We start from the raw sequence: 14,048 nt of genomic DNA on the forward strand, positions 1-14,048 counted from the left end.
AACGAGACCATGTGGTGCTGGCATCATTGCTACAGTGTGTGACACGGGCATTGAAGGACGAGTGTAGCCGACTAAGCCGTGTATATCGAGACTTGATCCCACCTTTCGAGAGCGTCCTCGATTTGACAGATCATGTTGTTCATTTAAGACAGACGCCAGTTGGAGGGGCTATCGAGCGAGTATTGGTTCTTGTCGTGCAATTGGGAAGCTTTGTCGCGTAAGTTTCACCTAGCCATTCAATAGAGATAAAAAGCTCACAACCATTCTACCAAGATATCATGAGGTTCATCCACTGGAGTATAACTTCACAGCGGTCAGTACCTTACTCATCGGAAGGGGCTCGGGTTTACTCTCGGCAGCTGCAATTGGTCTCTCGCCGAGCATTTCGATGATACCAAGCATCGCCCAGGATATCGCCCGAATTTCATTCCGGTTTGGTCTGGTTGTCGATCGAGTTTGCCGGTCGCTGGAGGTCTCTCACGATGAGATTAATGCGGAAGGAGCTTGGGTATATTGTGTCCAGGGTGTGGATGAGAAAGACGTGAGCGATTCGGTCAACCAATTCAACGAACATAAAGTTAGTGCAGAACTCTATTGGAAGTTAAGCATAAGCTAATGAATGCAATAGGGATATCCCCCAACCAATGGCGCGTCCGTCTTCAACGTCGACAATGCTGGAGGCTCTGTCAGCTTATGTGGACCGCCAAAAACGCTGAATGCCCTTTTTTCCGAGTTCAATGGTTTTAAGAAGACGAAAAATGTGGCAATGAAGAAAATTCAGGGTATGTGGCACACTGACAAAACGTATGGCTTGGAACACGTGAGACAAGTCATCCCGGAAATCGAATCCACGCGGGAGCTGCACATTCCATTAATCTCGCCTGTGAGCGGAGAGCCATTTCGAGACACAGAGGCTGCAAAACTGCTCGAAAAGATTATGGAAGAGATATTGACCGAGAGGGTGCGTTGGGACATGGTTCTCCAAAGTGTCACAAAACATTTGAAGCAACTGAAGCCCAACTCTGTGCAACTTATAAGCATACAACCCTCACATTATAACCAGAACCTGCTGGAAAGCTGGCGGATCAAAATTCCCAATGCAGCAGTGTCAGACCTCCCCATGGTGCCAGCTGTGTTGGATCTCGAGCTCGGAAAAAGCCCCCCGAAGGATTCGAGGTCGTCCAAGATTGCTGTCGTCGGAATGGCATGTCGTTTCCCGGGTGCGGACACTACGGAAGAATTCTGGGAGAAGTTGATACGAGGACAGGACATGCACCGCCATGTCCCTTCCGATCGATTTGACGTCGGAACACACGTAGATCCCACGGGAAAGCGACAAAACACGTCAAAGACTCCATACGGCTGCTTTGTTGATAATCCGGGGCTATTTGACGCTATGTTCTTCGGCATGTCACCCAGAGAGGCTGAACAAACGGACCCAATGCAGCGTCTTGCCTTGGTGACGGCGTACGAAGCTCTGGAAAATGCCGGTTATGTCGACGGTCGAGGCGTCATTCACCGCCAGCGCATTGGTACCTTTTACGGCCAAGCCAGCGACGACTATCGTGAAGTTAATTCTGGACAGTATGTAGGCACTTATTTCATTCCCGGTGGATGCAGGGCGTTTGGTCCCGGACGTATCAACTACTTTTTCAATTTCTGGGGCCCTAGCTTTAGTGTCGACACAGCATGCTCTTCGAGTTTGGCCGCTATCCAAGCCGCTTGCTCGTCACTGTGGAGTGGAGATGTTGACATGGCCATTACTGTAAGTTTCCCGATTCACAAAGGCTATAAAATCTCAGAAGTGCTAATAGAAATCTGGCTGTCACCATAGGGAGGGATGAATATCCTCACGAACTCTGACGTGTATGCTGGGCTTAGCCAAGGCCACTTTCTCTCCCCTACAGGGGGCTGCAAGACTTGGGATGAGGGAGCGGACGGATACTGTAGATCAGGTATGCCATAACCTTTTCACCCTCAACACTATATGACCTTAATTACATTCACATACTGAGATCACTGAATAGATGGAGTCGGAAGTGTGGTTCTCAAGAGGCTCGCGGACGCAGAAGCCGACAACGATAACATTCTCGCGGTAGTCCTATCGGCAGCCACTTCTCATTCGGCGGAAGCGGTTTCGATCACGCATCCTCACGATGCAGCGCAAGCTCTGTTGTACCATCAGATTGTCCGACGAGCCGGGATCGACCCTCTGTCGGTAGGGTACGTGGAGATGCACGGCACAGGAACACAAGCTGGTGACCCCACCGAGATGAGATCTGTGACGAGTGTGTTCGCACCTCTCCGTGTCCATGGTCATCGATCGGCACCACTGCATGTGGGCTCAGTCAAAGCCAATATGGGCCATGGAGAGGCTGCTGCAGGAATAATGGCTTTTATCAAGACCATGTTAGTCTTCCAGAATTGCATGATTCCACCTCACATCGGCGTTAAGACAGCCTTGAATCCTGCAATACCAGACTTGGGAAAGCTGGGCGTTGTTATTCCATTTCAAGCTGCCAGTTGGAGCCCAAATAGTACTCAAAAGAGGCTGGCCATGATCAACAACTTTGGCGCTGCTGGAGGTAACACAGCCATGATCATCGAAGAAGCCAGCCCAAGGCCACGCCTATGGCAGGACACAAGAGAAGTCCATGCTATTACGGTTTCAGCAAAGACGGCTCAATCCCTCAGCATGAATATTAGTCGTCTTGTCGAGTACATCAAAAATTCGCAAGGCTTGTCTCTTGCCGACGTTGCCTACACACTCTCGGCCAGGAGACGGCATTACGAGTACCGGAAATCCGTCGTAGTGACATCCTTGGCCGACGCTGTCAGACAGCTTCAACCGCACATCGAAACTGCTATGACGCAGACTCCAACTTCAGTCAAACCACCCCCGACCGCATTTGCTTTCGCTGGCCAAGGCACTTTCTACGTGGGAATCGGAGCGCAGCTTTACCGCGATTCTCCCTTCTTCCGCGCGCAGCTCAACCAATTCAATAGTCTTGCACGTCACCAGAACTTCCCATCTTTCCTACCGGCCATTGATGGAACGAGTACTCGCGAAGCCCTGCCATCCTCCTCCATACATCTAGCCATCGTATGCGTTGAGATTTCTCTCGCTCGACTGGTTATGACGTTTGGTGTTAAGCCATGCGCGGTTATTGGACACAGCCTGGGTGAATATGCCGCACTGGCCGTGGCTGGGGTGCTATCCGACAGTGACACAGTCTTCCTCGTCGGGACACGAGCAAACATTCTGGACTCGAATTGCTCACCTTACACCCATAGCATGGTCTCTGTTCGCGCCTCGGTGGCCGATGTTACGCTTGAAGCAGATGGCTTGCCATATGAAGTAGCTTGTATCAACAGCCCCAAGGAGACTGTTATTGGTGGTCCCGCCGAGCACCTGGAAGCTTTCTCGGCCCGCCTGTCAGAAGCAGGGTATAGAACAACGCGTCTTGATGTGCCGCATGCGTATCATACTTCTCAGATGAATAACGTCGTCAATGATTTCACTCGCCGAACCCAAGGAATCATTTACAATGCGCCCAGCATCCCCATCATCTCTCCTCGAGACTCAGCAGTCATTAAATCAGGTGCTCAGATCGATTCATCATATCTGCCCACCTCCCTTCGAAAGCCAGTAGACTTCGTGGGGGCTCTCAGTGCGGCGGTAGAAGCTGGCGTGGTGTCGAAATCCGCCGTCTGGCTTGAGTTGGGCCATCAGCCCGTATGCAGTGGTTTCATCAGCCGTACGCTCGCGGAAACTCGTCTAGCGTGCTCGACTCTCCAGCGAGACAGCGACAACTGGAAATCCCTAGTGAAGATGCTGAGCAGTCTGTACGAGGTCGGACTTAACATCGACTGGAATGAATATCATCGTCCATTTGAGCAAGCACTTCGACTTGTCCACGTGCCAAATTACGCTTGGAACAACAAGAAATATTGGATCCAGTACCGGGGAGATTGGAATCTGACAAAGGGCCAGGTTTCACCAGAGCAAGCACTTCCCGTTCTTAGCGGGTTTCGGACATCAAGCATCCATCGACTCTACTCAGAAAATTACGGACCATCAACAGCACAAGTCCTAGGCGAGTCCAACATGGCCGATCCATCACTCAAAGATGTGATAGAAGGTCATGCTATGAACGGTTATGGTGTTGCTTCATCGGTAGGTTGATAGCCAAGTCCTTCTTTGCTCAAATCTAAGCCTTGATAGTTTCTTCATGCAGAAATGGCATTTACGATGGCGCAAAGGATCCAAGAAAAAGGTTTCTCGTCGACATTCAGTGGAATGGGCATCAATGTGGCCAAATTCGAGTATCACGATCCGGTAATGAAAATTGCAAACCCTCTTGATGCACATCCCATTCTTGTCAATGCCGAAGCCAACCTCGAGAAGGGCGAAGTCCACGTCAATTGGTTCAACCCGGCCATTGACAAATGGTACTGCCATGCTACAGCTTACTACGAAGACGCTTCAAATTGGTTATACGACTGGACTCGATTGACCAGGCTCGTAACCAGTCGCATTGACGCACTCAATGCTATGTCAGTGAAGGGCACTGCCAACAAGCTCACCACCGAGTTTGCATACAGCCTCTTTGGAAAGCTGGTGGACTACTCCAGCATGTATCGCACCATGCAATCGGTCATACTCAACGAGGACGAAGCCGTGGCCGAAGTCCTTTTCCCTGAAAACACCCAAGGAGACTGGGCGGTGCCACCACATTTCATTGATGGTGTCGTATCCCTCTCTGGTTTCATTCTAAATGGTGGCACCCACTTTGATAACACCAACAACTTTTTCATTACACCGTCATGGAAGTCAATGCGTTTTGCCAAGCCGTTAACTCCTGGCGGTCGATATCTCGCATATGTGAGGATGGTGCCGGACGCTGTTGACGACAGCAGCCATCTTGGCTCCTACGTCGGTGATGTCTACATTCTACAAGACGGTGAGATTATAGGTGTAGTCGAAGCCATCTTATTCCGGCAGTGGCCAAGACTGATGTTGAATCGGTTCTTCCGCCCAGCAAGCACGGTTGCGCCTGCTCCATCTACCAAGAAGAACGGAGCTTCTACTCCAAGTCCACAACCATCTGTGAGCTCTCTACAGGAAAAGGCCATAGCAGCGGCAGCAGCAGCAATGACGACCGAGAGACTTCCAACGTATTCCATAACTCCTCCGCGTTCTGGACATATCAGTAAGTCTGGTGGTAGTCCAAAAGTGATGCCTCAGCTCGATCATAATCTTCCAACGCCAGGGCGCTCCCCACCTCCGAATGGACGGATAGAAAAGACCGACAGCGACAGCAGCAGTGGAGACGAAGAAGCTGGTGGCGATGATGTTGCATCACGCGCTATGTGCATATTGGCCGAAGAGCTCGCTGTTGATAAAGGCTTACTGACCGACGAGTGTGCAATTGCGGATATTGGGCTTGACTCTCTTATGTCGCTTGTCGTCTCACAGAGGTTTCGAGAGAATCTTGGTATAGAGATTCGTGATGCGTTCTACCTCGAAGCGGCAACAATTGGGGATTTGAAGAAATTAGTGTCTTAGGAAGATGTTCTGTTTATATTCCTGCGGTGTTAGCAAGTTGAAGAAAGTCGTACACTAATTGATATCGCAAGTTCAACGTCCGTTTCAGTGTATCCAAGTCAGAGCTGGACGACCCATGACTATTGTCAGCAACAGAGTGGGTTTCAGGCCAAGTACAAGATGTGGGGCCTAGAAGACTCTTCGAGACCGCTGGATTGCACACAGACATGGCATCCGTCTCGCCTCGCCGGTGTTCGTATTCACAGAGACGGAATGAACATATAAGAAGATCCAAGGCTTTGGCTCAGAGGAAGATGGATACTACAATGGAGCGTCTCCGTTATCATGCTTTCCAACAGACGGCTCGCCTTATGTTAAACGCGTCAGATATGACGGATCGTTATCTGAAAGCCGCCCAGGTGGATCAAGGTCGATCTCTGCCGCCCAACAACAACGTTCGGTCACACAGCCAAGTCGTTAGCAAGCCACGCCCGCTCAGAACCTGCATACAGAACGCCACGAGCTGAATTTTGAGTCAATAGTGTGGGGCTTCGAAGCATGTCAGATCACGCGTTCTTTTCTGCCTAACAGGAATAACATACCGTTTCCCCACGTGCGGGCAACTCGAGCCGTATTCTTTGCGAACATCATGTTCTTCTAAAGTCGAAGCGCTCTTGTCGCAATGTCTCAGCTACCTCCCGGCACCACAGGCGATGCTGTTGGCGTTCTATTGTACACTTTTATATGCCTGCTTGCAAACGTCCTGGTCTTGTGGCTAGTGTGGGTACATCGCGAGCGGACCAGCTGTAAGCTCTTCGTCTCATTTATGCAAAGTGACAAACTGACGTCGACGGATAGATGTCGCCCTCATCGGGTACTTCACATTGCTTTGCACCATAAGTAGTATAGTACAACAGATTTACAACTATGAGTACGTCTCCGCGATGTCGCCCAGGCAGAGGCGCCTGGCGTTTGGTCCGGCATGTCGACGAGCTAACCGGCAACGCAGGCTATGGGAGGACCTCATGTGGGATCAGTTACGCTATATTAAGGCACACCCAGGCAACGCCGATGTGATCTTCAATAATGGCAATTTTGGGTTCATGAGGGCGCTCGCTAATATCCGTAAGCGTCCTCATCTGCCATCGCAAGCAGCGGCAACATACACCTGTGAATCGTTTAGCGGGAGAGTCCGTACACTAAAGGCTTACGTACATTCATAGGGCTGTTTTGCTACATCATCGAGTCGACTTATATGCTCTCCTTCTCCATCCAAATAGCTGGATCAGTGTACGGCTACTGGGTGACACATCGCCGTGCTGAGCGCCAGAACGAGCTCATCAGCAAACTGGTGCCGATTTTCCCCACAGCCCTTACGATCGGTCTTCTACAGGCCCCTGCTGTGCATCGAAGCTTTTTGACATACATGTTTATCGCCAACGCCCAGTCTGTGTTTTGCTGTGCGTCAAGCATGATCCTGCTGATCGTCATTCTCATCAAGTATGTCAACACTAAGCGACAACTCGAGAGTTGGCGGGCATGGTACGCTCGGAAACGGAAAGGCCTCCGGTCTAGCAGCGGGAACATCAACTATCCAAGGCCACGACACATTGGCAGTGACACCACACGGGAAGGAAATTTCTATGGGCAGGTACCAGATCACAGCCAGTCCTCGTCGTCATCTTCATCATCCTGGGCTCAGAAAGTACACCAAGGCGCGCCAGCCATTTACGACAGCTGGCTTGTGACGCGGCTGGCAATACTGACGGTCATGCTGAGCGGCTTCATCCTGGCCAGCGTGCTCACACACCTGCCTCAAAAGGACGACGTCGAGCGTGATGCCCAGGCCAGCGAGCCTGACCTATCGTCCAGTCGGGCTAGCTCCAACATAGTAGGCTACATGCCCGGCGTCACGCCCGGTCTCGTGCTACTCATCGTGTTTGGCACAACCCGACCGCTCAGGATGACCATGTACGAGCGTTTCGTGCCGAAAAGGCTGAGGATTAGACGCCAGCAGGGCAGCCAGCGCCCGTCGACACCGCCGCAGTGGGTGGAAGGCCAGGTGGACCACCCATATTCGGCGATCCCGTTGCAGAGTCCGCCATTTGCACACCAGAGTTCCAAATCGCTACCGCAGAGCACGCGCCCGCTGCCGGATGGGCCAAAGAGCAAACTGAGTTTGCGTGTCGATGGGACAACCGCGGGAAGTGGTGTAAATTTGCATGGGGGCGTGGTGACAAATGCGGCTGGTGATGAGTGGACGGTCTCTCCCCTAATGGAGCACGAGATGTACCATGGCAACTGGAGGTAGAAATTTCATTATGCACAGCTTCACGAATTATATATAGATATCTAGACTCGGGAATACATTGCCCGGCTAATGCAGCTCTCTCCATGGGACTGTTCACCATCATCTACATGAGTCGGCATGGTGAGAACTTTGAAATTACGAAGATTATCTGACAATAGAATCGAACCGGTCCCTAACCGATGCATAGCTCTACTGCGAACAGCAACCTGTAATTTTCCCCCGAGACTCGATATATTCAATCGGAACTTCAGACCGTAGACCGTGATGGGGAAGAGAGCGGACGGAGTGACGATCTGGGTATGAGACCCATCATATCGCTCTATTCATTGTCTTTCAAATTACTCTCATTCATAAGCAGGAATTCTCGTTGTGGAACGGTCTTCGGCCGTCCAGGCGATTGTCTCTGAGAACTGGAGCACACAGGCCAAAAGAGGGCCGCAAGGCTGTTCTACTATTTTGTGATCTATTTGCAAGTCGTGTCTGACTAATGGCCCCTTCTAAGCTTAGAAGAGCCTCCGAGCATCGATAGTCGAGTTCCCACTGCCGTCACCAGCGAAGCCTCTGCCCTTACTGTTGAACCAGTTCAGGAACTGGAACATAGAGGCCTTGGGGGTGCGCTCCAGGGAGGTATAATTGACATACTAGAATACACAGTAAGCAACATGCACGTTATGTCTCGGTACAGCGAGAAGGAACAAGGGGATGGATCTCGACTTACCTGCAGCCCAAAGCGCACACTGCTCCCAGAGAACCACTCATAATTATCAAAAATAGCCCACCCCCAGGCACCGGTAACATTGACACCATCGTACAACCTCGCGGCGAGGATGTTGTCCAGGTAGCCTTGGTAGTAATCCGCCCGGCGCAGGTCCCACTGGATCGCAGACAGCGAGCTGAGGTCGCCCTCGCCCGGCTCGGCGAACCCGAACTCCGTGACCACGATCTCGGGCACGTTCGGAAACAGCTCCTTGGTGATCTTGCTCAGGAAGCGGCGCACGCCCTGCGGCGCGGACCAAAGCCAGCTGACGCCCGAGTCGGCAGCGGGGCCGACCGCGAAGCCGCCAGGCGCAACGGGCTGCGAGCCCGCGCATTCAGGGTAGCTTGGGTGAGAGCTGTTGGAGGTGCAAGCCTCGAGGTCGTCGATGGCGGCGGCGTAGTAGGACGTGTAAGGGTCGATGGCGAAGAAGTCGCAGGAGCCCTGGACCAGCTCGCTCTCCTCGGGGGTGAACTCGGGCAGGAGGTCGCCGAGCGTGTTGCGCAGGTTGTCCGGGTACTGGCCGCCGTTCCAGACGGGGTGGTTGAACCAGCCGAGCGAGTAGTCGTACTGGCGCTGGGTGGCGTCGAGGTCGGCGGGCGAGGTCGAGTTGGCCTCGAAGTAGTTGCCCGAGTTCTTGAAGGTCATCTTCTTGGTACCACCAAACTCATTCTTGTACCACTTATACACCTTGGCGTGTGCCAGCAGCGAATGGTGGCCACAGAGGAAGCGCGACTGGACGCCTCCGGAGATATTGTTGTAGATCGGGTAGTACTCGCCGGCTGGGTACGTCGAGAACTGCCAGTTGCAGTACTGCGGCTCATTGATGGTGAACCACTCCGTGACGTACTGGTCATACCTCGAGATGATGAAGGTGGCATAGTTGAAGAAGTCGTCAATAACCTGTTTGTCGTTCCAAGCTCCATACTCGTTGAAGAGGGCTAGTGGCGTGTCCCAGTGGAACAAGGTGACTGCGAGAGTCAAGCCGGCCTCAACGGCAGTCTTGACCACATCGTCGTAGTGAGCCACACCGGCCTCATTGATGGGACCCTTGCCGAAAGGGAAAATTCGGGGCCAGCTGATGCTTGGGCTGAAGGCCGGGATGCCAAGGGCCTTGAGACGAGCGATGTCCTGCTTGTAAAGGTAATAGTGAGAGGCAACGACATCTGCGGTGGTGTTGTCTGCAATCAGATTAGGGACCCTATGGGCCAGCAGATCCCATATAGATGGCCCCTTTCCTTCAGCATCTGCAGCGCCCTGGGTTTCACAGGTCAGTGGTATAATTCAGAGGATGATTCTAGGTGACAATGGGTTACCTCGATCTGGTACGACGAAGAAGCCACTCCCCACACGAAGTCCTTTGGCAGAGTGACATTGTTGAATTCGGGCTCATAAGCCGGCACGAGTGGGTGGAATGTGCCTGGTGACGGATATGCACTTGGCTCCGGGGTTGGCGTCACCGTCGTCGTCACCGGACCTGTAGCCACCGGCCCCACTTGATCCCAGAGGAAAGCCAGGCGCTCATTGCTAAAGTCCGTCTGGGTCAAGTAGGTAGCAGTTGACTGTGTGTTGTAGCTGGTGAGGGTATAAGTGGTTGACACCCCACTCGGCGGAGGGAAGGTCACAACTCCTGCAGCTGAGGTGGTGCCATTGGGTGCCTGTGCCTTAACGAGCGACAAACCTGAGAGTGCAGCCAATGCAGCATGTCGCTGCCACGAGTTGTGATGCATGGCGCGGGTGGGCTGCTGATTTAACCGACAACAGGGCTAATCCAATCACTGACTTGCCTATGGCCTGGCACACACGTAGTGGTGGGAAATATCACATTGTCCACGGCGAGGAAGGACTGGTCTTTATACGTGGGTTACAGTGCCGGGGTCGTTGACGAGTGGTGAGCTCATACTGGGACCAAGGGAGCGGGACGCCATTCTGGTTGCGTTGCATACCTAGTCCTCTTGGTATCGATTAATCACAGGCTAGTAGAAAGACGCAATGCAATGCCTGCGGTACCAAGGCATATCTCCCCGCTGTGGTGATGTGGGAGAAATACGGGGTTCTTCTCGGGCGATGTGTGGGTTTTCTCGGTGATGTACCATACTATGTTCGGAGCATTCCCCTCCGACTCAAGCTCTCCAAGGCTCCTGGAGTTGAGGGGCATATTGACGTGTTTTGCTGGGCACTCTCGGACGTCTTCTCCCAGCGACTGCATCATATTCCCCAATGAAGGACGTAGACAGCACACAGGATTAGGCCCGACTTAAACTTTGAAGAATGCTTAGGTTAATTCCGGATAGTAGAGAAGGCCAATCAAAGCATGATGTGACTCGTCTTGAGTGGGCCTTGGAGATTGAGAATGAATAAATCAGCCCTTACTTCATCTCCGCCGCTGGTGAGCCAGGTATGCGACCAAGTTGTCCTTCCATGTTACGCTTTAAGGTTTGTTCCTGAAGGTGCTGGCATGGCCCCCGCTGGAGTTTGATTAATCTTGGAGCGGCAAATGCCTATGCTACCTAGGCAGAGACAGGGCCAGGGACATCGGATGAACCGGGTCAGCCCGTCCACCAGAAAAGAGCCGCAGAGCGGTGATATTTTTTTCGAAAGAGTAGACTCGATTTACTTACGTGTGGTATCGTTAACGCTGTGGGCTATGGGTGCCGATTTCACAACAGCTCTTCACAAGATTGACAAGCTCCATAGGGTATGATGACTCCAATACGGCTACGAGTCGACAGGCCAAGCTGATATTTCCGTTCAATGGATCCCATCAGTCCAGTTAATCAACGGATGGAGCCATGAAAGGCAGAGGGAGACGTATGTGTCGTGAGCGCCTACTCTACACAATCACGGATATCCTGCCGGTCGGTCGATCTGAGCAGGGCCGCTCCGGCCTTGGCCCCGTGGGCATCCCCGCATCTGACATCTCATCTCACACACGGTACGGACCGTCCACACTAACGCGGCGGGAGTAAGTCAGCAACACGATGATCAATGCGGGTCAGATGCCCTAAGACCGTATCCATTCAACCCACACCGCTGGGCAAGTCTCTTGACTCGTGGTCTCATATCTTACCACACATACAAGCCTGCTTCTTGCGCCTCTTGCTTAGATACATATCGACATGTGTGCCCAGTAACAAATACCCAGCATCCCGGGAAAGCAGTATCAGTTACCTGCCAACCGGAGAGTCAAGTGACAATGCAAGACGATTCGAATCACAGTAGACGACAAGTGATAGCACATAACCTCGAGAAGCAGTAACAATGCATATATCTGTAAAGACTGATCGTGTTCAGCATCTACAGATTCGAGGAGATCCCCTCCACTACTATTCAATCTACACGAGCTACGGCGGCTCGGCCATGCCTCCCTCTTAACCACGGCCGTCATCTACGGTCCCCCCTTAAAAAATCCATGTCCTTCCCCCTGCGCTTCGGTATCATTGATCCAAGGGGAGAAAACACACCAATGCCACATGACCAGGCTTGTATGAACACCGAAAGCAAAAATCAAAAAGAACGCCTGCCGCTATGCTGCCGTGCCTTTCCCGTCGTGGTATTCCCAAACACCGATTTACCCCACGCCATAGGTAAGGCAGGAAATGTATGATCCCGTGGTGTCTACCACTTCTTTGCTCGAACGCCGTGTTGTGACTTTCCGCATATGGGAAATTTGAAGAGACAGATGTAAAGTGAAAGGTGTCGACAGGCCTGTGTCAGCCATCCTTGTCGAGGTTTAGTGGGTGGACCCCGGTATACAGGACAAAGTGTCCTTGAGAGTCAAGGCATGTGGGCAGCAAGAGCACCTTAAAGTGCACCAGCTGCTCGCTTGCGGGCCTCCTTCTCACGCCGACGTCGTTCCAGAAGGGCCTCCTCGCGCTGATCTTCAAGCCGGGCCTGACGGGCAGCCGCGGCCTCTTCATCCTCCACGTCAGAGTAGCCGGCCTCCATGTCGGAATCGGACTCTTCATCGGCATACCTATACCGTCTGCCGTAGCCGTAGGGATCTTCCTCTGGCTCCTCCTCATCGTCGTCGATGAAGTCGTCCAGCTCTTCGTCGTATTCCTCGTCCCTCCGACGGCGTTGACTGAACATCCCCAGTGGGTTGAGTCCATTTCGGTCACGTCCGCGATCACGACCACCATCTGAACTCGCAGCCCCAGGCTTGCCTTTGCTTGGGGCAGGCCGTGCAGATCCTGCATAACCGGTGGTTGCCAGGGCCGACTTCTTCGGCTTCCGTTCCTCGACTGCTGCGGCTTTGGCACCAGCCCTTGCAGCCACACCCTTTGGACCTAGACCCTTTCCTCCACGGTCTGCGACTCCATTGCCATTTGGGTGTGACCCATTCTTGGATGGCGGGCCGGCGGCTGGTCTCGAACCAGGTTTGCCGCCTTTCTTCGCAAGCCTTGCATCTTCGGCTGCGGCGGCATCCTGTTCCTTCTTGGTCGGCTGCTTCTCGACGGCTCTGTGCTGGATCTTCCCTATCGTCTGCAGCTTCTGTGCCTGGGCTGCTGCACGAGCTTTGATCTCAGCATAGGAACCTTTCTTAGGCGCCTTGGCAGTGGACTCGGCGACGCCATCAGAACTTGCAGTTCTGGATGTCGATGCAGGTCTTGAAAGCGATGAGCTTGTTGATGTTGCAGATCGACCGATGATTGGAAAGGTGGGGGTGGTGGGTGAGGGTTTGCCGCTTGTCGTCAACGCTGGTTTTTTGGAGGCAGCCGACGCCGACTTCTCAGTAAGGGGCCTTGGTGTGTTGCTGGTGGCCGTGGTAGATGACCTTGCAGATCCAGTGTAGCCCGATGAGGATCGCTCGGCCGGGCGTGATGCTTTGGATGCATCGCCAGTCGACCTGGCAGACCCGTTTGCGTTGGACCCTAACCGAGGTTGCTTCTGTTCGGAAGCTCTGGCATCATCCTCAGCCTTCCTCTTGGCTGGAATCCCGTTTCCTGGTCTTGCCGATACTTTCGTCGAAGGCACAGAAGGCTTCCCCTCAATAGAGGCGAGGAGGTCGCCGATCTGCAGTGGTGGGCGTGGGTCAGCTCGGCAGAGACATGGGCATAAGGCGTTGGTTGGGCCTGAGGCCTTGGGCCTTTGGGCATGCGACACCTGGCAGTTTTGGGGGAGACGAGACGAAGAAGTGACTCACCGGCATGTTGAATGATTTCCAGGGCTTTGGCCCGTTCCCAACGTTGATCCCACCCTCAGAATAGACAATTTGCCTCTATAGCTTCATGCCATCGATCGATGTTGAGTCATCTGCGCGGGTTGCTGGCGGGCTGAGTCGGGATTTCGCCTTTGGAGAGTGACAGCCAACAGACTTTTTGCGGTCTCGCGACCACTTTATCGTTTGTCCGCCTGGAGATTAGGGGACTGAACGCCCTGAGGAACGCCGGACACTGCTGAGAGCGCGAGAAGCGGGAGAGGTGCGGAATCCG

General features: G+C 53.0%; 4 protein-coding genes across 4 annotated transcripts; 2 read left to right on the plus strand and 2 right to left on the minus strand.

Moving 5' to 3' along the window:
• Window positions 1-388: 388 nt before the first annotated feature.
• Window positions 389-5,569, plus strand: J7T55_010701 (uncharacterized protein; the record flags this gene model as incomplete). The annotated part of the gene is made up of 6 exons (XM_053130797.1): window positions 389-577; window positions 629-1,765; window positions 1,835-1,955; window positions 2,028-4,177; window positions 4,226-5,213; window positions 5,274-5,569. The coding sequence occupies 6 exons, from the start codon at window positions 389-391 to the stop codon at window positions 5,567-5,569; spliced, it is 4,881 nt and encodes a 1,626-aa protein (XP_052990982.1).
• A 661-nt stretch (window positions 5,570-6,230) lies between these two features.
• J7T55_010702 (uncharacterized protein) lies at window positions 6,231-7,859 on the plus strand (the record flags this gene model as incomplete). Its single annotated transcript, XM_053130798.1, has 4 exons — window positions 6,231-6,354; window positions 6,407-6,479; window positions 6,558-6,673; window positions 6,772-7,859. 4 exons carry the CDS (start codon window positions 6,231-6,233, stop codon window positions 7,857-7,859), a joined length of 1,401 nt encoding a protein of 466 aa, XP_052990983.1.
• Window positions 7,860-8,362: 503 nt separating this feature from the next.
• Window positions 8,363-10,343, minus strand: J7T55_010703 (uncharacterized protein; the record flags this gene model as incomplete). Its single annotated transcript, XM_053130799.1, has 3 exons — window positions 8,363-8,500; window positions 8,578-9,870; window positions 9,930-10,343. 3 exons carry the CDS (start codon window positions 10,341-10,343, stop codon window positions 8,363-8,365), a joined length of 1,845 nt encoding a protein of 614 aa, XP_052990984.1.
• A 2,074-nt stretch (window positions 10,344-12,417) lies between these two features.
• On the minus strand, window positions 12,418-13,765 carry J7T55_010704 (uncharacterized protein; the record flags this gene model as incomplete). Its single annotated transcript, XM_053130800.1, has 2 exons — window positions 12,418-13,629; window positions 13,760-13,765. The coding sequence occupies 2 exons, from the start codon at window positions 13,763-13,765 to the stop codon at window positions 12,418-12,420; spliced, it is 1,218 nt and encodes a 405-aa protein (XP_052990985.1).
• Window positions 13,766-14,048: the final 283 nt, after the last annotated feature.

The sequence above is a fragment of the Diaporthe amygdali genome (genome assembly GCF_026229845.1).
Source record: "Diaporthe amygdali strain CAA958 chromosome Unknown NODE_24_length_778219_cov_64_757418, whole genome shotgun sequence".
Classification (NCBI taxonomy): domain Eukaryota; kingdom Fungi; phylum Ascomycota; class Sordariomycetes; order Diaporthales; family Diaporthaceae; genus Diaporthe; species Diaporthe amygdali.